Consider the following 22,956-nt stretch of genomic DNA (forward strand, 5'->3'; position numbering starts at 1 on the left):
ACATCAGTCCATTGCACGAGGGAGCGCAGGGGGACTACGGACAACAAGCATCCCCTGAAATGGGAAGAATGGGGAGATTTCTGCTGTCGTGAGCTTGATCGGCACATCTCGGTGTCTCTCATTGCACCAGCAGCTACCAGAGACTTGTAAAGAGGCCACCTGGTAGCTTGGCACCCGTGGCATACACTGGCACACACAGTGAGCAGCACATCCTCCGATAACCCCACCACATATCCTCTGGGCTAGCAGGGCCTGGTCTCTCCTTCTCTGCTTCTCAAATCAAGCCATCTAATCCTATAGCCCCAGGGCTTCCAAAGCCCATCTCTTACTTCATAAGGGGAGATAGATATATAGATATATATATATATATGTGCATCTCTTACTTTCTAAGTAGGTATATAAGTATTTTCCTTTCTACAGTTACAAATTGCATTTACACACAGGTTTTCATTTTTCTGGTATCGATGCAAGATTCTTAGGGAACATGAGCTCAAGACAGAAACCTTTTGAAAAATACTTCATTTATTTTTTAAAAGCTTACATCAAAATATGCTATGTACAACTGTAACTATAAACTCTGTACGGTTAATCTCGTTCTTCAAAGACACTGAGTAAAACCAGTGCCGCCACCACCACGTCCACCTTTGCCTCCACCTGTTCCACTCAGCATCTCTCTGTCGGCTCCCTGGAGCACACCAAGTCTTCACCCGACCTTCAGGCCCAAAATGTCCGAGAGGTTCTTCACCACGTGCTGAGGCTGGGTGGCAGCATGGTCCTTCAGGCTCAAGCCCATCACTTGGTAGAGGGTCTTTGCAAGCTTGGCAGCCACAGCCCTGACATTCCTGCTTCGGACAGGCGGGGCCTTGTTTCCCAGGAAGAACCAGAGTACGGGCAGGGCGTAGTGCTTGACGGCTTGGGGTTTCCAGGGATAAAGAGATACCACGAGCGCTGCCGGGGGAGAGAGAGAAGCATTTCACTATCCACTTCTGCATTCCAAATGACAAAAACGTCCAATCGCTGGTTATTTCCATTCAGAAGCTGTCTAAGCCAGCTGCTGAAGATTCTGAAATGCATCTTAGAGAGGTAATTGACAGATTTCTAACAACAAGGATGATTATTTTTTGGCGACCTTTGTTGAAAAATGCCAACAGTCTAATCTGGCACTTCCCTTTGCTCGGTGGCACACAGCAAACGGCTGTATTATAACACACTTCAAAACTCCAGCCCACAAAAGAATGTGTGCCACTAGACAGTTTGGGTAGAAACATCAGTGGCTAACTGATGTCTTTGGCAGAAGGCTCTAATCGGAGGATTTTTCTCTTCATACTTGGTGGCTTCTAATGAACAGCTGTTTCAAACTTCAGGATGTCTTAGATAATTACCCAGACTCCACTGCCATGGCATTTGGACATTTATCCTCACAATGTTCCCAGAAATAGGGATACAGAGGGAGAAAAAATATCTTATGCAGGGAGCTGAAATTTCACAAAAAACAAGCATTCCCTCTCATTCTCTCAGAGGTCTGCTCTCAGCTCATTTTCTGAACTGAACTCTATGGAATATAAACCAAAGTTTACTCCCAGTAGGCTCCTTGCATGGCAGATTTTGCTGAGAGATCAAAATCTGAAATGGTCTGGAGACAGAGTTCTTATTTTCTTTTCAGTGGAAATGTTAATGTGATTCTGTCATAAAGTAACCACTTACTGTTCTGTAGGGGAAGGACCTTAAATTTCTGAATGCTGTTAATCTAGCATAAATCATCAACATTTAAATGGCTCCTGAAGGTACCTCAACACAATGCTGGTCGGAAGGAAAAGGGTTATGGTACCTATTTTAAAATGGGAGTTAATTTGAGTTTAAATGCTATTAAACTCAGAGGTCACTATGGAGCTTCAGAAGAGAAAGAGCTGTCTGTTTACAGTAAATCAAAGAGAGAATGCCTGGTCCCTCTAAAGTAGTCCCAATTTATGTTCAAGTGCTTTATCTGAAAAAAGATTAAATAACTGTAAAACTAATTCTATGTTTATGGAGGTTTACTTTATGCAAATTATCTTTAAGGGCCCTTTTACACTCGCTATGGCTAAGCCTGCCCTTTTGAGATTCCTCATGAAGAAGCAAAGTGTATTAAAGCTTGGATTAAAAGATGCTGGCCTAATTGGCAGTGGATTTAGCCCTAACTGAAGGAAGGGTGTAAACAGTCTTTTCTAGTATATATTGAGATTATAATTTTTTCCATTCCTTGGCTATTGCTGACATAGCAAGCTACTATTCTAAATCAATGATCAGCTGCCTTTGTAGTGTGTTGGGCACCACTGATCTAGAAATAGATTGTCTGCACACCCTGAAATGCTTGGGACCAATGTCGTACCTGCAGCACAGGCAGGGAGCCTCAGTGGGTGGGGCTGAAGGGGCTGGGCTTCTGCCCCTCAGTCCCCAAGTTCTGCCTTGCACAAAATCCTTGCCTGTAACGTGTGTGTTGAGTTTTCCCCTACGTTGTGAGCCCCAGGCTCTGCAGAATTCAGCCTCAGAACTTTCCGACAGGAAAATGAGAATCCCATGATGACAAACCAAACTGATTGTCAGAAGTAACAGTTACCACAGTTTTCTCTGAGGTTGTTCACCTTAGAAAAGGGACCTCTTCCAGGTCCACGACATTTACTGTACTGTCCTTCAAAGAGAGGAGCCAGACAGGGTATTTTTAGCCCCTCTTTTTTCCTGGAGGCAGGTCCTGAGATGCCCCAGTGAGAGCTCGCGTCCTCATCTCACATGCTGCACACCTCTGCAGCAGCCAGGCAAACCCCTGCCAAATATACCTATTACGTGTATCTCACAGGAGAGACGAGCTCAGAACCTGCCGGTGTTTGGTGAGCTACTGCACTGTCTGTTCTGAAGCTGTCCCTCTAAATATTCCCTCTGAAGGCTTCTTCATTTACAAGTTGAGATGAGCTGAAGCAGGCAATACCTGAGAGATGTTCTGTGACATCCAGCAGAGCTTGGCCGCTGAGGAAACGCACTCGGTTGGCAAAAGCTTGCAGCAGCAATCTGTGATCTGAAAGAGAAACACTTCTTTCTGCTCACGCTGCTGAGGTTATAGGAAAAAAAAGAAAGGGGGAGGGGGAAGGGCAGAGGGAACTGCATTTTGTAAAATAAAGCAAATTCCAACCCTTTCCTGAGTCCTTTTCTTCTTCTCTCCGTCCAGCTTACTTGGGGGGATTTTACGTTCAAAAAGAAAAGCTTTCATTTCACATTTGTAGATACAAAGTTGACCGCTGTACAATCAGCTATGTTAAACATTTCCCATCAGGGCCCTCCAAATTTAAATCACATGTAAGCAGTGAAAAGGTTTTGTGTCCCAGAGCTTTGCAGAAGTGAGCTCCTCCCTCCTCTAAGGAAAAGGGTGAGAAGGCTCAGAAGTCCACCCATCCATTCACACTTTAAAGATAAGCTGGTGGTAAAGATTTAAGTTACCTGTTGGCATCTATGGACAAGAGTCCCAAGCTACTCTTACAGCCGAGCATTTCTGCTTATTGCCAACACCATCCACTCTCGGGGGCTCTTGGAACCTCTCTCAAATCAGATCTTGGCAGAGAGACTGGAAAACAAACTGGTTTTCCAGTACTTGTGTATCATAGGTATTTTAGTTGTTCCTGCGCTGCCTGTTGTTGACTTGGGGTCTTCTTTTAATTTATAAACTGCTGCCCGGATGGGTCTGCAAGCCTCCGGTCTTACTGCTTTGATAAGCCAAGCAAAGCTCTTCTCGGAGGCAGAACGCTTGTGGATGCGCTCTGACACCTCGCACTGGCACCAGGAGCGGCACCGATAAAGCAAGCAACCTACTTCTTTGAGAACCACTACAGAGACAAATCCCAGAGTGCTTTTAAGTAGCACTGTGCTATTAAATGGTCCTTTTTGCATGATATATAAAAAGGAAGTCCCTAATGATCTTCTTGCAAGTGTGCAGTAAAGAATGGATTCCACTATCCTAATTAAGCTTCTGCTGTGGTAATTACCCTCTTCTCATTCACCTTTTTAATCACGTCACTTTTTGCTTCACACACTTGCAGTATTGGCAGACACAGTTTCATACTTGCTGCTCCTCCCCAGAAAGTTGCCTTACAGCTGCTGCTTTGAAAAAAACACCCTGACATCTGGAGATCTTGAAGGAGCACAGGATGTTAATTCATCACTAATATCAGTATCTACGCAGATTTTCAGGGGAACACTTGGGTTTGGGGCGGGTGGGTGAGGGGGAACTGTTTGTTTGCTTGGTTTTTAGGAATCTAAGCGTATAGGCACTACTGCCCTCTCAGTTTAAGGGTTTCAAATGCCCCATGCATTCTGAAACAGTAGAGCTCGAGTCAATAACAAATTTACCCAACCATTACTTTGGCTGCCTTGAGAGACCTAAAGACAGAGCAGCTTTTAGCTGTTGGAGAAAACAAGGCAGCAGGCAGTTCAATTCTTATGAACTCAGCTTTCATTCTCTGCGCTACGTATTAGCTAAACCTGTTGGCTACAGGACAGGCAGCCCAGCCATTGCAATAAAAGCCTTTTATTTGCCTGAACCTGTCTCTGGGTAAAGTCAGTGTGATGCGAGACAGACGTGCCTTGCTCCTCTTCTGACATCTGCCAGCAAGGAAAACTTGCAGTGCTCTCTCAGAATTGATGAGAAGGGGAGCACAGAAAGCTCCCTACAAAACCCTGAAGGGATCTGTTTGCCACAACCTCTGTTAGCAGGATCCTGCAACCTTTCCCCAACCTTCTAGCAGGCACCACAACAAATGGGTAAGGGCCAAAAGCAGTACAGATCTCACACCCTTCTCCCCGTTTCGGGATTGGGAACAAACCTACACCTGGGACACAGAAAGGCAGCGGGTCTGCAAATTCACTGAGTTCGCAAAGCAGCTGATGTGGAGGAAGTTGTTCAGTCCCCTTTAAGACCTGCCTCTTAACACTAAACTTTTCAGGCATATTCACCCAGTGCTGCATTTTCACAGCTGACATAAATCTGCGTGGCAAGGGAATTTACAGCAGACCTTGGCTGGATAGTTCTTGGCTATAGCAGTCTTGCTCCATGCAGAACAACACGTGGAACAAGCCATCATTTCCAGCTGGATTTATACCTGTTTGCTCTAAAGGGATGAACCTGGCAAATCATCAGTTCCCTTTTATGAAAGGGAGACAAAGAAGAAAGGTGGAAAAGAGAGGGGACCAGGTAAAGCCTTCCAGAAAGCAGTTCTGCAGAAGCTCTGATGGGTCAGTGTCCCTTCACACCAACAGCAAAGCATCCCATTTGGGAACTCAAACTGGGGCCAAACAACCTCCAAAAACCCCTTCGTCCCTGAATTCTAGCAAAGTTGTACTCCGGGATTTATTGTGCAGCTCCTACTGCACCAAAGCAGAGGAGCAGCACAGAGCCGAAGGCTCTACGCCCTGGGACTCTGGGGAAACGCTGGCACACAGCCAAGCCTGTCTGGGAACTGGCGCGTAAGGACTGCACAAGCACAGTTTCTGGTTACCCAGCTCGCCAGTTCCAGTTGGCAGGAAGCCAGGTCCTTTGAAATACGGCCTAAATGACACGCAAACCTGATTCGCAAACCTATCGTCAACCATAGAACCCAAATGCTTTATGTGGAACCTGCTTTTCTTTACTAGATTTTAATCGGTGTCAAAAAAACTCCCGGTGAACACTTCGATTGATGGCATTCATCTTTCCAAACCCCAATCCTTTGCATGCATAAGTATGCACACAGCAGCTCTCATCTCACATTTCAACAGAAGTCAGAGCTGGAGGGAACAGCAGATGAAGAGCCCCAGGGACCACAAACTTCTGGTCACAGCTGCAGCGATGGCAGTGGTAACACAAGCATTGCCAGTGTGCTGCTGAATCCACCCCAGAAGATCCAAAGGGAAATTCAGGCCTGGATTCATCTCAGCAAACCTTCAACACTTCACTGAGGTTTCAGTGGGCAGACGTAAACACCTCCAGCAAGCTACACAGAGCAGTCCGAGTCTCCCTACACAATGGAAATGTGTGCAAAATCAGGGAATGTCAACACCTCTCCACTACATCCTTGCAGCTGGATTCTCCAGGGGATCCAGGTGCCTCAAATAAAGTGCATAAGAATAACCTAAGAGTCACAGAGAACACCACTTGCTACACACTTGGGTCCAGTTTTCAACTGTGTCCCCTGGCTGCAGCCAGTCCTATCAGACCCTTCTGTACTCACTGTTGTCAGTCATCAATATCAACCATAAAACTGATGGGAGAGAAAAAAACATTAGTAGAATTCCATTTTAGTCTACTGCGCTTCTTTCACTTCTGATTTTCTGACTCCCTTATTTTTAGGTTACTGGAGGCAAATTGAAATCTGTGGCAGGTGAGGGAAAGCAGGGAGCTAACTTCAGGAGAGCTTCTAAGAAATACATACTCCCCACATGGGTACCATCAGTTGCTAGAGCAGGTCACAAGGGAATCATTCCACATACACTGACCAAAAAGTGGCTGTTAAAAACTGTTTTGATGAACTATGAAGACACCACCAACGTAGACTTCTGCAGCACTACCCATGAAGGAACATGCCACTGTATTTACCAGTCCACAGCGCGCAAACACACGGCATTTAGACTGCGATATGGGATGGGCTGGAGGTGCACTCTGCAGGGTACGGTGCACTCTGCAGGGTGGGTGCTCACAGCCAAAGCAATCCTGACGATCCCCAAGAGCTTCGGCATGGCCCTGGTAGGCAGCAGAAGACACAGTTCAGGACACAGGGCAGATCGGGACCTCAGCCTGTCCCTACTGCAGGTACATATTTTATATCAACAGGCATATGTGCGGCCCCATGCTCAAGCATCCTGAAAAGGGGACGACAATGGGCTTCTTACATTCTGGAGGAAGGAAGCCAAGGCATCTCTAACCCCACACGCGTGGAGACCTCCAGCCGGACTATGGAACAAGCATTTCCTCCTTCATCTGATCTCTGCTGTGATCTTTCATAACACAGCGTTTTACTGAATTCAAGGTCTCAGTCTTTGAACTCAAAAGGACATTTTCATTTGGGCTTTACATGGATAAACTACTACCTAAAACCGCAAAATTAGTAACTGAGTTCAAAGCTTTTCATATTGAGGTCAGCAACAGCCAGACGCATCAGCTCAGGAGAGCTGCCACTGCCACAGTGTGGAACAAAGTCCAGCAAAGAGAGCAAAGAGCCTCCACCAGCCTTCCCACTGTGCGTTTCGAGGAAAAAGCACGTTCCTTTCCTCTTGTTTTAGTGGAGATAAACTTAATAGAAAGCACATCTTAGAAATCCAATTTCTGCTAAAAAAAACAAATGCATGCAGTTTCCCAGGAGGAAGGAAGAAAAATAAGCAGGACAGGTGTGAATCACTTTCCTCATGCTCTTCTGGCAGGAGCTTAGAATAATCCCTATCATGTCCTCTCTACTGAATTAACAATCAGACATACGGTCCAGGGGATAAGCAGCGTCCATTCAGCTGCACATCACAACATCATACAACAGGTTGGGATAGAAAGAATGCAGGCAGAACTTCATCATCACCTTGCAGTAGCTGGATGCTTCCACAGATGACAACAGCTACCAAGAGACTCAGTGTTCACTTAACTCCAAGATGGAAAAAGCTGCAGTTGAGGAGAGAGCGCCAATGTCAGAGGTCAGCCTTACCTAGGTGAGCCATGGCTGCTTCCAGTGCTTTCACAGCTGCAGCATAAATCCCCGAGTGCTTTGAGTTCAGGTTGTCAATGACAGCCGATACCACAGAGAGTAGCACTGGGTGTAAGGCATCTGTGAGCATGGGTATTATCAACGCCAGCACCTCCAGCGCCTGCTGGTTCACTTTCTTGTTGCAATCCAGAAGTCTCAGGACAAAAACATCAAAAATCTGTTAAGAAAACAAATGACAAAGTTTTTGTTCCGAGAAAGGATGTAGAAACAAGTACCCAGCAATGTAAAAGGTGAATGTAATCCTTTCTGTCAGGTCAGCGCTTGCTAGCACCATTTCACTGCTTTCCTATAGTGGTTGCAAAACCTCATGCTGGTTGAAAAGATTGTCATCTTTTATTAAAAGGTTTGGGTGGGGACCGGCTAGTTCATATGGTGTAACTCCTTACCTATAAATCACTAAATTAATCCCATTTTAACAAGGCAAAATAGTTTCTTTGCTATAGAGGCATGAAACCAGGTGTTTGTGATGCCCAGTTTTCCATAGAAGTGTCTCAAGTACTGAGGATAGTTACTTTTGATTTTGCCAAAACTGTGGCTGGATGAGATCCGAGTTTTGTTGTATCTGTCTCAGAACCTGCATCTGGATCCAGAGCTCTTCAGGATCCAGACCGTCTAGCTAACAGGTAGCCAGCTGAAGTTTAAAGTGCTGTGCAGTTCTTGTTAGAGCAGGTTCAGTCCCCTGGCCACGTTATTATCAGGGACCATTTTTGGAAAAAGGGGAAAAAAGCATCTGCTGGGAGGAGAAGGAAGAGAAGATCTGTCTCTAGCCTTTTCCCTCCTTTTTCCAAAGAGAAGAAAGGACACCAGGAAGAATAACAATCCCAAGCAGGAAAGCGATGAGGACAGAACTCAACAGGCAGAGTTGTGTCTGCACAAGACAAGTTTACAAGAGCATCCTCTAAAAAAAAAAAAAATTTTTTTCTAAATCACCCCACCCGGATACTTCTGTCCCCATCCCAAACCCTTTTTCAAAGCTTTCCGAGGCTGGATTTCCTTTATTTCAATCTAACTGGTTGTAGAAGGCAGCAGAAGCTCCAGCAACAGTACATTCTGTCATCATCTCATGAACAGCTCCAATAGGCACCTGCCCTCTGGACTGAAATTACTTGCCCTCAAGTCTGGAGTTGAATTAAATTCTTCTGGGTAAGAGGGGACCAGCCTGTCCCAAACTACATGTAGTGCCAAGACACACTGCGTTAACTTTACTGGTACAGGCTTGGCAAGGGAGCTAACAGGAAAGGAGCAATAGAGAGGCTCTACATACCCGGACAATGTTAGTGGAGACGAACTGGGGGCTGCTTTTGCAGAGATCTAGGAGGAGCAGCACTCCCTCCCTTCGTGTCTCAAACTCCTTGGCTGTCAGGAGATTGGAAAGCTCATTGAGCTGGTCAGTTTCTTCCGCAGCCCGAAGAGACGTGCGACGTGCTGTCTGACGGGGTAAACTCAGTACATCGGAGTGAGACCTCAAACAGACAAACAAACACAGGGAAAGACCTTTTGATAACAGCTTCCGTTATTTGTGAGAGAAATATCTCAAGAAGACTTCCTAATGATGTGTTTCAGCTAGATCCTGATCTGAAAAAAAGAATTCGATCTCATGACAATCATTCCAGGAGGGAATCTGCAAGTAACATTGCTAGTGCTTACTCAGAACAACCAAGGCACCGAGGATGGGATTCATCTCATTTATCTTCAGATGTCTTCCCAGGAACTCATCTAGCATCCCTTTGTGAGGAAAAATAGGCACTACTTCAAAGTTTAAATGCCTCATTTTATGGAGCTCTCTGTATTATAAGGAAATTAGTTACTCTGGAGAAGTCTCTCCACAACAGGTATGGGAATCTGGAGAAATAGCTCAGATGCATCTGAGCAGATGGATCCTGCCCTGAGAGATTAAGGGCCATGTCTGAAAGGATCCAGCGGATCAGTAAGCGTAGGGGCTGGTTTTGGCTGGGGTAGAATTCATTTTCTTCACAGTATCTGGTATGGGGTGTGTTTTGGATTTCTGCTGAAACCAGTGTTGATAATTCAGGGATGTTGTCGCTATTGCTGAGCACTGCTTACACAGAGTCAAGGCCTTTTCTGCTTCCCACCCCACCCCACCAGCGAGCAGCCTGGGGGTGCACAAGGAGCTGGGAGGGGACACAGCTGGGAGAGCCGACCCCAACTGATCCCAGGGATGTCCCACACCATATGGCCTCACGCTCAGCATAGAAGCCAGTGGGAAGAAGGAGGAAGGAGGGCACGTTTGAAGGGATGGTGTTTTGTCTTCCCAAGTAACTGTTACGCATGATGGAGCCCTGCCTTGCTGGGGATGGCTGAGCACCTGCCTGCCCATGGGAACCAGTGAATGAATTCCTTGTTTTGCTTGCACATGTGGCTTTTGCTTTACCTGTTAAACTGTCTTTATCTCAACTCACAAGTTTTCTCTTTTAACCTTCCGATTCTCTTCCCCATCCCACCTGGCGGGGAGGGAGTGGTTGGCTGTGTGGGGCTTAGTTGCTAGCTGGGGTTAAACCACAACACAGAGATGAAAATAGAAGCCAGACATCCCACCTCTACGCTCACCTTATTGCCTCCCTACCTGCTGTATCCACAGCTTAACAAAGCCAGTGGGAACAATTCTCTTGGATCAGCCTCTCTCTGACTGAGCATGGGGAAATCCCAACTATGCTAGTGAGGCTTGTGGTCACCCTCCTGCCACCACTGAGCACAACAGAGCTAAATAAATCCACTCTGTTATCAGAGGAGAACAGGTACAAGTAGATCTCCCTCTGGCATGAGGGGGAGACAGCAAGTACCACATTCCTATCTTGCATGCTGATTGCAGCACAGGGGAAAAAAAACATGCTGTCCATCAGACAACTAGTAATGGGTCTGAATGACCTGAAAAGCTACATAAAAAGTCCACACTGAGCTGTCTTTTGACCAGAACTACTCAGGAATTGTCTTGCTGGTGCTGTTTGAGGGTCACAAAGCCATGATTCAGCCAAGCCAAGCCACATGCATGGAAAGTGCTATTTTTGGGAATGGCATCTTAGTTCTAGACTGGGCCTTCTCATGAAAACACACATCTAAAGACTCCACTCAGATAGGAATAGCCTGATGAAATTACTTGTCCCAAGTCAAAGGAGACAGGCGTGACCCTCTCACAGCCTCCACAACACTTTGCTCGCCACTGCAGTGGATCTTCTGAGCTACAGTCAGTGGCTGTCTCTTCCTCTCTCAGTTTTTGTGGAAAGCCAGAGAACTTGTGTTCAGCCTAATGCAGAAGTAGACAATTTTTATCATAGAGGATTGTGAGAGACTGATATGTGAAATGACTCTCTCAAAGCTTGCTTGAGTCTCTGCAAACCTCAAGGGCAAGCAGCAGCCTTTGGATTAGTCTAAGGAATGTCACCCAAGGAAGCAGGAGCATATCGAAGGAGGCACTCCCCACTCCCTTGCAGTGGCATTGTCAAACTCCTTAGGTAAGCCTCAAAGGGGGAGACATGGACTGTGTGAAACCAAACATTTATCACTTAACTCCATCGTGTACCCCTTTGTGACTCTATTGTTTCTGCCAGACACCATGCATGCATTGCTAATGGACCGATAAGAGGCGAGCATTACATGCCCATGAAGCATGAAGTCAGCAAAAACCTGAGGGACCAGAGGAAAAACTAAAGGTGGGCAGATATTCTAATCACCTGATACGATGAACTTCAAAGGCAACAGAAAACTCTGCTGCGTGTGCACCCACCACCGAAGAACTGAAGACTGAGGACCACCGGGACACCACTGGATCCATGGTGGTGACTATCCTTGCGACTCTATTCCAGACACTTGCCTGATTTCTGTCTTTGCCTTCCATTCTGTCCCATCGCTACCCCTCTTCACTTTGAAGAATAAAAACTGCTTTGGGTGTACGGCATTTGACCTCCTTGGTGTTTTAACCTCACTCTTGGGATCATATCGAAACCTCCCCCGACACTGGACTGGGACAAAGGTTTGTAGGGCAAGGAAGCAATCTCTGGCACAGCTTCTCTCCACCAGATTTGACTAAGGAAGAGACATGTAAAGCTGGCCATGTGCTCTGTCAGATATAACAGAAGTGCTTAGTACCTTCCGTTAGAAGGCGGGTTGTGCTGGGCCGTCATCGAGCTGCTCTTCCTAGACTGCCTGGGGTCCTTCAGAGGTGGAAGTTCACATTTATGGTCTTCTCTGCCCTATGCAGATATAAAAAAAACATTAATCTATGGAAGATAAACTAAGAAATTACTTGTTTCAAACACAAGTTATAACCAGGAGCACTGCTACCAAGAAAGGCTTAGGAAGACATTTCAAAACTTAGACAGGGAGACAGGCCAGAGATTCAGTGATGTCTATGATTTGTTTTCAGTAACCCAAGGCTTTGGTGCTACCATGATGGGCAACCATATAAAAGCCTGAATTCATTAGTCTTGAGCACAAATGGGAATAATGACAACTGGGAGGGAACCAGCCTCCTTAATTGGAATAGTGGGAAACTTTTGGACTGTCAGGAGGGTGGCCCATTGCGTTGCAAGTGGATTTGGGTCCCACTCACTCTCCCTGTTCCTGCAGAAAGGCACATTCCTTTCTCGAATGTCAATAGAGAAGAATGGAAAAAAAGGGATGATTTTCCACTGAATGCTGAATTCACAAAGCTTCTGCCAGCTCCACAGTGCCTGACAGCGGGGCAGTATTGCCAGAATACAGACAATATAGGTACTAATTATGATTGCCTTGTGCATCTTTTCTGTTTGGAAATTTTCCTGGCACTGCTACTTCTTTCTTGCTAAGACTCTGTTGTCTTCCGAAGCACTATTCTCACCTCCTTGCTTCATTTGGGGAGGGTCTAGTGTTGGGTTTTTTACGCTTGAAGGTAAAACCATTTTCTCCTACTTCCCTATTTGTGGCTGATATTCAGAATACACCCACTTTATTTCTAATGATACTAGTTCCTTCACTGGCTGCAGATAAACAGGCTGAGGATCAACAGTTCATTCCCAGGAGCAAAATGATTCAGTGGAAGAAGAGTGCGATAAAGAAAAGATTAGGTATATTTCATCTCATATTAGCAATGTCAGTACTTAGATAAAGGAGACATTTCTCCTGCCAAGCACTTACTTTCTGCTTCAGTGTTTTCATAACATCTTCCAAGTCACGTGAGGGGACAGACTGTTTCAAATACCTCTGAAACTTTTTATGACTCATCAGCACATTCAGCATCTTCCGTCCATAAGACCTAACACAGGGAAGAGAGAAATGAACACAGACTATTACTGTCTTTTCTTCCCTGGGACTAAACAGAGAACACGTGTCAAGAGAATAAGCTGATATTTTAAACTCATCATGTGCAATACCTTCATGAGAAGGTATGACCTATTCAGCAAAGAGGGCTTATTTTCCTCCACTTGGAGTCACTGCACAATGCTGCCGGCTGACTGCAAGAGGAAAGAGGAGAACATGGGCCCCAGGAAAATACAATTTCACTCTGAAATTGTAATTTACCTTCCTTTAACTGGCAGAAAAGCAAGGACAAGTCACCTTATGCTTACTATTTATTACCCTTACTACATCTGTGCACAAAGGCAATGAGTTGCTCATGTGTTCTTGCCATCCATTCATAGGAATTTAATAAAATAAGGTTGTTTGGTTTGGTTTTGCTCCTATGAAACCACACCTATCTTAAAGAGGAATTGTGGAGGTCTTTCAGCCATGAGACAACAACATCATACAATGATGACTGGGAAGAAAAATTTGTGACCATCATAGGTAACTAAATCTGCAGAAAGGGTGTAGAAAGACTGAATACGTTGGTTAAAGACAGCTGGAATTTTTCTAGGACAGCCTTAACCTTATCAGAAATAAAAGCTTGGGATCCTTCAGTGATGGATATCAGCCAACGCTTCAGCTTGGCATTGTGCACATAAGACCAAGTCAAATTGTTTGAGTGAGTAATCTGAGCTCAGCCAATCTGAATAAAGAACCATTCAAGTCACAGGAATTTGGCATGGTCCTTCTTGCTGGACAAGCTCATGTTATCCAGTACAGTCATGTCCTGACAGATAGTAAACAGTTTTCCTATTTTAGGAGGTGAAATGAAGATCATCACCTTGTGTCCTGGTGAGAGTCCTGAGCAAGGCTCACCACTGTGCGCACCAGCAGCTCAGTCCTGTCACGCGCACCCGACAGGAGCTTCTCGGCTCCAGGTTGCTCCATCACAGTCAGTAGGTGTTTGGCCGCACACCTCCGCACCAGGACGTTGCGGTGCCTGGAAACAAGAGAACAGACAGGGTAGCAGAGGGAAAAGGAGGGCCAGAAGCACAGGCCTCAGTCATAGCATGCTCCCCCTCATTGCTGGGGGAAGGAGGCACGTGTTCTCCCTGCAATTTTAGCCACCTGCAGAAGATTCTGTCCTCAGAGAAAACCAAAATTGGCATTGTACCGAGGGTCTACCTGCAAGGAAGAGGGAGGAATTCAATCTCCCTGGACTATCTGATACTCAATTTCTTTCCCCAAATTATCTCTGACAAAGAGGGAAATGGAAGACAATTCGTGCTAACTCGTCAGAGGGCTCCCACTACACAGACAGAGCTGCAGCAGGATTGAAGCTGATTCCACCTGTCTGCCTCAAAAATCTGAAGACCCTTGAAAAAAAAAAAAAACAAACATGGGGATGAAAACCCTGTGGGGTATGAAGCTGGAGAATATCCAGCAATGCAGCCAGTTTGTTCTTTCAGGCTTGGCAAGAGGTACATTTGAATGTTTCACCCTTTTCAGAAGGATAGCAGTCATTTCAGCCAGGTTGTCCTTTCTAGAGGGTGCATATCTGAAACTATCAAGCACAGCACGAATATTAAAGGCAGCATTTGCTTCAGCTGTCCCATGGGAGTCGGCCTGTGAAGGCGCCTGTAAAGTGACTCACCATTTCAAGGCTAACATGGAGCGTGAATCTGTATAGAAAGTGGAGCTCTAAGGGCACAACAGTCAGACTCCACTCATCAGGAGCTGCACCTGCTGTGCAAGCTGTGCCACACCCAGCAGGTTCTCCCTGATCTGCTCCATGTCCCAGCAATTAGCCTCCTTATTTCTCCAGTTAATTGCGTAATGATGATGCAGGGTTTTCCCAGCACCTCTGTGGTTAGTGTTGTGAACTATTAAAGGGCGCTCACTGCTGGAATTGCCACTGTCCCTCTTCCCGCAAAGCCACAGGCTATGTCACCACCCTTTGCAGGGACTTTCACTTCCCCATCATTCCCCACATCTAGGCAGTGTTGACTGTGAGAAAAAATAGGCTGTAGTAGGACAGAAGGAGATGTCAAGAAGAAAGCAGCAAGGTTGATCAGAGAATCGAATTGCCACGTTCACAGAAGATGCAGGAGAAAGGACCCTTCCCTCCCATCATTCCCCTTCTGCCCCCCATCCCTTCCCCTTCTGCCTCCCATCCCTTCCCCCTGCCCACACAACTTCAGGGGAAGGATACCACTAAGAGAAGAACTACATACTGGACTCCACTAGCCCTGAGAGCAGTCACTGCTCGTGCAGGAGTCACACTCTTCACCATGATATCCAGGGACTGATCGGCTGCTTTCTGAATGAACTTGCTGGAGTCCCCCATCCTCTGGAGCAAGACCTGAGCAACCCCATCCACCTCGTGGTCCATGTGCTTCTTCATGGTCCTGAAGAGCTCTCCAAGAGTGATGATTGCAAAGTGAGACACCTTTGAGCGGAGGTTGTTCACCTGGGGAAGTCATGAAGGGAAATGTAAGAATCGCCTTTTAAAGAAAATATGTTCCCCTAGACAAAGGTCCCAGGACGCAACAAGACTTCTTGCTGTGTACAGGTGGAACATGAGAGCGTGGTAAACACAGACGACCACAAGCACAGACACACACTTACTCTGATACCAACTTCTTCTCTGGCCTCAGGCCCACTTATAAAATACAATTTGAATGAGGGTGCAGGCCTTAGAAGGAGTTTCACCTGGGACAAAGTGTGCTACTTAGCCCATAATGTACACTGCTTTGATTAGACACTTTTCTTGAAAACAAAGAAACAAATTAAAGCAAGGGCTGCTTTTAAACTATAAAGGCACAATTAATAACGACAAGATAGAGGAAAAGGAGTACTTTCCCCTTGCGCAGAAATGCAGCACTGGCAGTTTGAGCATTTGACCAGGAAACAGAGAATACGGGCCCAAGTCTACAGACTAATTCACAGCAGGGACTTGGGTCCATCTGCTCAGGAGAACCCTGGCTGTTGGACTCTAGGCACTCAAGGGTCCTGGAGATCACAGGAAATTACAGCTATGATTCAGCGCTGCTCTGGAGTGATCCCTGCTTCCAAAAGGCTCTCCCACAGGGCTGAGGAAGAAGCATCTCAGTCATGTGCTACATTTGAAAGATACTCTGAAGGACAGACCAGGGGTTCTTTCTGCCCGACTTAGCTGTGCCTGTTAAGAAAAACGAACAACACAAGTGCTAAAAGTGCATGTGAAAGCAAAATCTGGGACTGGGGAGAAATGAAAGCTGAAAGATGTCTCTGAACATGAGTGTGTGGAACCGAGAGGAGGAAATTTCCTCAGAAATATAAAAGTAATATAAAAATCAGATGAGCGAAGCTGAAAGGGCTGCTTCTCCTAACCCTGATCTCAGAGTGGGAGAATCCGAGTACTGCATATCTAAACAAAAATAACACAAGGGGCATTCGAGCCTCCCACATCATTAAATATTGGATAGAAGGACTGATTTTCATGGAAATGAGCTAAGTCTTACTGTCTTCTGCAAGCAAAGAAAAACTTAATATATTTGGCAGTCATGTAGTAAGAGTACAAGGCAGCTGGCTCAGGCCCCAGACAAGTGTCAAGTTGGAAATGTAGGCACAGAGGTTAGGAAGGAGTTTAGGCTGAGAACTCTCCGTTAACTGAGAGCTGAGATAGTGAAGCTGTGCGCGACTGCCCTGCAAATCCACAGCCAGGCCTCTCCAAGCACCCAGTGGCTGCAGTGCAAAATTCCACTGGTGCACGGAGGCAACGGGTCAATGGAAAGGCCAAATTACCAAAAAGCACGCAGAAAGGAAGGACGAGAAGAGATCAGGAAACACTGGAAAATAAGTACCTGCAGTCAATCCACCAGGATGCTGAGGAGGAGGAGGAAGTGGGAGGAAGCTGGGAGGCAAAAGCTGCAGTGTTTAATTACAGCCTGAGCAGAGACATGGGCTGTTGCAAATCACCTGATTAGTGTCTCAGATTCTGCATTCGTGTATTGCGTTAGAATGACACCTAGCTCAAAGAGGAGAGAGACAGGTGTCCCGTAAATATAGCTCTGTGTGCAGAGACATCATAGAGACAGGTGACAGAAAAATGAGTAATGAAGGCAGACACTGAGCACACATGTGGATGAACAAGCACATAGCTACTCTACAACCCAGGTACAAGGGACGCAATTAAACACAACGTTCTTACCTCCTTGGTAACTGCCAAGGAAACGTCATGAAGTTTAGAAAGAAGGACTTCTGAGTGGCAGACAGCCAGGCATCTGATGCTGAGGAGTCCCTCTGCCTTCTGCTCCCTGGAAGGCAATTACCAAAAAGATTGATTATTCTCACCACCCAAGAACTAGGCAGCACCCTCTGAAATGACCAGAGTGTCAGCTCAAACACACACAGGGAGGTGCTTCTCATACAGCACTGAATTACATCGTGGAACTCATGCCACAGGATGCTGTGGCAGTCAAAAGCGTACATAAATCCAAAAGGCAAATAGATGCTTTCCGAGGGGACGGGCTAGTTTGTGCCCTTAAACAAGACAGCCTTTCTGAAATCCTTGGCATGTCAAGTCCCTATGTTGCTGCTTCCTAGAAGCTGGCAGACTGTGCCGTGTTTCTGCTGCTTGCACCCTCCCTGTAGCCCGTCCCTGAGATACAGTCCCATCTGGCTGTTACTGGGGCATTTTCCCTCTTCGCCATCTCCAGAGGGCAGTTCAGGAGTGAGACTCTGCCCTGCCACTCCATAGATGAGTTTGCACTCTGCAATCTAGTCCGCCCACCCCACTCCCCACCACGCCCTCACCCCTGCCCCACCCCATCCCACAAAAAATAAGCAGGATGTCCTAAAAGACTGCACACCTGGGCAAGAAGAGCCAAAATTCTGCGTTTTCCCTGCTTAAAGTAACTCCCACAACAGCAGCATGTTCTTTAGAAGTAGAAATAAGAACTCCCTGGAAGCGCTCCTGGGGCTCACGTGCAGGAGGTCACAGGCAAGCCCCATCTCCTTCCTGCTGCTGCTGCCAACAACAGGGCCAGAGAGAAATCCTTACTCAGTCCCACCTGGGGCAGTGACCTGAGGCCCCCAAGACTCAAAGCTCAAAACCACTTCTGTCCTGTTTCTCGCTTCAGGCAGCAAATCCTATTGTTCCACAACTTTCTCTCTTCCCTGAAGATTTTGTTTGCAGTGACATGGACCAGAAGGCAAAGCTAGGCACCAGCATGGACCTGCTCCAGCTGTAGCACTGCTATTAGGACCAAGGCAAATAAAAGGCTGCTCTCACACCGTCGTACTGTGACTGCTTTGGAGTAGTTTCCCTAGTTCCCTTTGGACATCTGGGCTCAGAGGCACTAGGAAAAACCCTTCCAGCTTAGCTTTACCCTGAGTGGGAGAAACAGTGAACAGGGGTCTATCTTACCAGTTGTCGCTGCTGAGCCCCGTGAGTGCTCTGAGCAGCTCCTGCTGTGGGTTAGCGACGGGTCTGGCTTCCCAGGCGAACCCACACTCCGACTCGTCTCCCCGCTCCAGGAAATCCGGATCATCGTCCAGCAGCGAGTTTGCTGTAAGGAGAGGGTCAGACAGCCCGAGGCAAGGCACCCGCCACTGAGCAGACTGCAAGCCAGTCTCCCAGCCAAGGTTACAGAAGGGTGCAGACCGGCATTGGCTCAGAGACTTCCCTGCTGTCTGGCTCATTACTTTCCCCAGCACCCAACCACCTCCCAGTCACCCCCAGCTGGGCACCAGCTCCTTGTTTAAACCTGGAAATTGCACACCCAGAGCCAGCTCCCAAGTCCATACAGGTAGCAGAGCCAGCTTGCAGATTCACAGTGCCACAGAGCTCACGCTCACGGGGAGCCAGTGCTGCCCAGGGAAACTTGCTACCCCGGGAGTAAGCTCCTGAGATGTGCACATACCTCCCTGTATCACCTCCCCGTTACCTGGAGCACTGGGAACAGAGACGCCCTGTAACTTTCCAGGAAGCATCTCCAGATGCCCCCAGTGAGCACCAAGCCTGAACAACTGAGTCCTGCTGGGCTCGGGCGAAACCCCAAGGAGCAGCCACCAGGGAACAGTGAGACCTGACCCTTTAAACCCAACAGTGCCTCTGCTTCCATTTACTTCAAATATGCTAGACAGAAGGCAGCTGAGTGCACGTACATTTTAGCATACTGTTGGGAAAGTAGTAGTTTATGGATTTTGCTATTTTCCCAGTGGTATGAATATTTACTATTTCAGAGGTACCCACTAGCTGTATTTTGAAGATGCTGAGGTGAAATTTATTTGTTATCAAATGTACTTGTTTGCAAACTCTGCAATGCCGAAGCTTTCTCTTGTGGAAAAACGCAATTTCTAGGCTAGATAGTTGTGACAAAAAAGCCTTCCAAATGTGAACCGAGAATAAAAATATGTAAATGTAAATGCAAATTGTTGGCAAACACATTCTCTTGATGATAAATATACAAGCTATAAGAAAATTCAGATGACAAATGCATTTGTTATAAAACCTATTTGTCATCAGAAGTACCATAGGTCAAAAATTTCATGTCTTGCACTCAAAAGCTCATTTTCTAAAGTGTAAATGAAAACACCTGAGCTGTCTAAAAGTATTGAGCATAAATATTGTACAGAATCTAGATGAACTGCTATGGACTCTGTAGGGGCTTTATGCTACCTTGCACGTTCTACAAAGTGCAGAGGATGGAGAAACTGTAAAATCAAAATTATTCAGATGGGGACTAATTTGGATGTCACCAATATTCCTGTCAATGCCATCAGTGATGTCACTGCACAAGTATGTAGACATACACAACTATATTCAATATGAATGGAGAGCCACGTCAGGATAGTTCTAGTCAATTTTGAAAATCAGAGTAGCATCACTAGAAAAGAACATTCCAAGTATTATTTCTAGCTCCCTTTCTCTTAACTCATGCTACTGAGGATCACAACACAAGGTAGCCTACCCAGAAAGGAGAGACAAGAATCCCTACAGACTCACTATCTGCTGTACATTTATTGAACGTAGCAAGAAGCCTGGGACCACCGGGCAGCCTCTCCTGTATGTCATCTGCTACACACAGACACCATATTTGGATGGGGGGACAGAAAAGGCACTGCTTCTTCCCACCTTGGGTGGCAGGCAGTAGCATGGGAGAGCCTAGAAGCTCTTAGGCCCTTGTAGGTGCAATACTAGGATTGTATCAAGTCACTAACTTCCATGCAGAGACAACCCTTGCTGTGACAGCAGAAAAGATGGCTGGAGACCAGACAGCCACACAGGCAGAGGGCCAAGATGGTGACTGGCTAATTGATCACGGTGCTACACATACGTGCACAGTGAGCACCTTGCCAGGATGCACTAGAGCTCAGCCCTGCAGTTACAGCTGCCTCCCAGCAGCAGTGTTGTATTTTGGTGTGGACAAAAGCTAGAGCTTAAGGCTTTACCACTACTGCATTCAGCTGAACTTTCCAACACATCTGTAAGCACCAACTGCTCCAGTATCACTAAGCTGGAATGGATCCAAAGCAGGTTTGCTGTCAATCCTCGGAACAGTCTTTGGACCTAAGATCCTACCTGTGGTTAAAGAATGAGGCAGTTTGTGCTCCTTGCCCTCACCTGAGGATTTGCGCAGGAAGCTGTCACCCTGGCTGATGACAGGGATGCTGGGGAGTAACGGCCCGTTGACCCGCTTCCTCAAGGCAGTACCAGCGTGCTCTCTGCGTGCGTTGCTCGTGCTGGGGGAAATGAAAGCTGTCCCATTGACAGGCGGTGGGCCAAAGCCTGCAGAGACCAAAAAGGACCTTGTAAAGTGCAGACTGACAGCTATGGGCTGGGAAAGGGCTAGAAATCTTGCTGGAGCTGGGAAACATCCCTTTGTTGTCCCAAACGACTCCCAGCATAACAGTTGCACGCTGAAGTGGACGGCAATCATAGAATCATGGAAGAGTGTGGGTTGGAAGGGAACATTCAAGGTCACCTAGTCCAATCCCCATGCAATGAGCAACTAGATCAGGTTGCTCAGGGCCCCATCCAACGTGACACTGAAGGCCTCCAATGATGGGGCATTGACAACTTCTTTGGGCAACCTGTTCCAGTGTTTCATCACCCTGATTGTAAAAATATCATTTAGTTTAAACCCGAATGCAGCGATCCTTTCCCTAAGAAATGAGGAAAGATCACTACTGCTTTTCTTTGGCTTTCCTGTTTCAGAGGCTGGATAGGGAAGTTACATTTCTGGGGCTCCTACCTCAGCCCTCCTCGCCAGTATACAAAATAATAGCAAGAAAAAGAGCAGGTAACCTCGCCCAATGCCCTTGGGCTGAGTGCTGCCTTCAGTTCCCTGCTGCTGCACTCATGCCAGCACATGCAGCAGTACAATCAGAGCCCATCAGCTGGGATGAAGTCAGCAGCACTGCTTGCTCATGTGGCTAGAACATAAGCACTGGCTAAGGGCTCCAGCGCAGCTCTGCAACGCAAGACCCTCAGCAGGGAGTGGTGTGAGCAGGATAATCTCTCCTATCACGTGATCAAGATCTTTTGTGGTTTAATCAGAAATAGTTTCATTTCTTTCTTCCACCTTGGTGTGCACCTTGGTTGAAAAGCATTCTTTTGGGCTCACCCAGTTCTCCTTTCCTGGAGGCTGGACTCAGAGAGTCTGAAGCCCCAGTGCAGTTTGCAAGACAGAATTATCTAGTCAAATGATAGGAGGAGGGGGGAAGGTGATATTCTGTGACTGCCTCAGTGTGGGCCACGGGCAAGATGCTGCATTGCCTCTGTAGTTTTCTTTGGAAAAGGGACATAAATCTATTCTACCTTTCACTCAGATGCAACTGTAACAGCCTTCCAGTGTGATTTCATAGACATCTGAAACACTATTCAAATAGCAAGCAAGTGAACAAAAAGGCCCACAACTAGAGTAACCACTTACTTTCTCTGGCTGTATCCCCAGGGTCAACACTCTGTGTAGGAAGCTGCAAGTCCTTTTCCTTTTCTCTCTCTTTCTCCCTCTCTCTACGCAAGATCTCCATGTCTCTCATTCGCTTCTGGTCGGTTTTCTTTTGATCTGACTTGGACAAGGTAACGTGGATCTAGTTGCAATGAAAATACATCATGAAGCATAAAGATTGATACACAAACCATATACAACACCTCATCAGGAACATGGTGGTAGAGCGTCATAGTCTTCAAAGCAGCTCCATATACATCCCCATAGTTCCAGAAGTTTCTCCTTTCCTCACCTTGGCGTACAATTACACCCGGTGATGTATAACACTTCATTGCCATAACCTTCCACTGGTCCAAGATACTGTTTCTCAAGCTATGTCCGGAAGCCCTGCTTGAACCAAGAGCGTCCGAGGAGTGCTTCAAGACATATGAAGAGCTCACATTACCAGTGAACAGGCAGTTCAGTTCCAACAGCCCGGGGCGGGGGAATAAAAACCATCTGCAGTAACCAGCAGTGAGAGGTAATTTGCTCTGTCTTAACACTCACAGACAGTAATTGCAGCTGCTTCTCACTTCCTTGCTTCTGAAGGACGCAGACACTCTCTGAGAACATGACTCCGAAAAAGGAGTCATGTGAAAACCAGTTGGAGAAACATTGGTCTGAATGAATAGAAGAATTGAGAAAGAGAGTGCTGTGAGATACAGCAAGAAGGTAACCAAGAAGCAGCAAGCTCTTCCATTTCAGTTGGCAGCCTTGCTTATTACACTCAACAGTATAATCTTTGCTTCTGTGCTTCCAAGCATGCACTTTGCACATGTTCACTGATGTGGAACTTGCTCTGCCATGCAGATCTGCTCTAAATTGGCCTTCCTACATAAAGAATACTTCTCGTGTAACTTTAGCACCATGTCCCATCCACTGACTTCTGCACCAGTGAAAATACTCAAGCAATTGCTCTGCAGCTGTCAAATGTATTCCCAAGAGAAGCTGCT

The 22,956-nt window shown here is 46.5% G+C and overlaps 1 protein-coding gene across 1 annotated transcript in view; it reads right to left on the bottom strand.

Annotated features, from left to right (window-relative positions):
- Window positions 1-544: 544 nt before the first annotated feature.
- The window catches only part of TOGARAM2 (TOG array regulator of axonemal microtubules 2), a 29,593-nt gene continuing 7,181 nt past the window's right edge, over window positions 545-22,956 (bottom strand). Inside the window, exons 8-19 of the mRNA XM_026844654.1 lie at window positions 21,947-22,106; window positions 20,635-20,799; window positions 18,436-18,577; window positions 17,218-17,323; window positions 15,260-15,495; window positions 13,867-14,025; window positions 12,879-12,996; window positions 11,853-11,956; window positions 9,013-9,217; window positions 7,689-7,905; window positions 2,963-3,049; window positions 545-948 (exon numbers count right to left, since the gene is read on the bottom strand). Coding sequence (XP_026700455.1) covers window positions 704-948; window positions 2,963-3,049; window positions 7,689-7,905; window positions 9,013-9,217; window positions 11,853-11,956; window positions 12,879-12,996; window positions 13,867-14,025; window positions 15,260-15,495; window positions 17,218-17,323; window positions 18,436-18,577; window positions 20,635-20,799; window positions 21,947-22,106 — 1,944 coding nt within the window. The 3' untranslated portion in view covers window positions 545-703. The remainder of the gene's footprint in view (window positions 949-2,962; window positions 3,050-7,688; window positions 7,906-9,012; window positions 9,218-11,852; window positions 11,957-12,878; window positions 12,997-13,866; window positions 14,026-15,259; window positions 15,496-17,217; window positions 17,324-18,435; window positions 18,578-20,634; window positions 20,800-21,946; window positions 22,107-22,956) is intronic.

This window comes from Athene cunicularia, assembly GCF_003259725.1.
Source record: "Athene cunicularia isolate RWA chromosome 3 unlocalized genomic scaffold, athCun1 chr3_part1, whole genome shotgun sequence".
NCBI classification, from domain to species: Eukaryota; Metazoa; Chordata; class Aves; order Strigiformes; family Strigidae; genus Athene; species Athene cunicularia.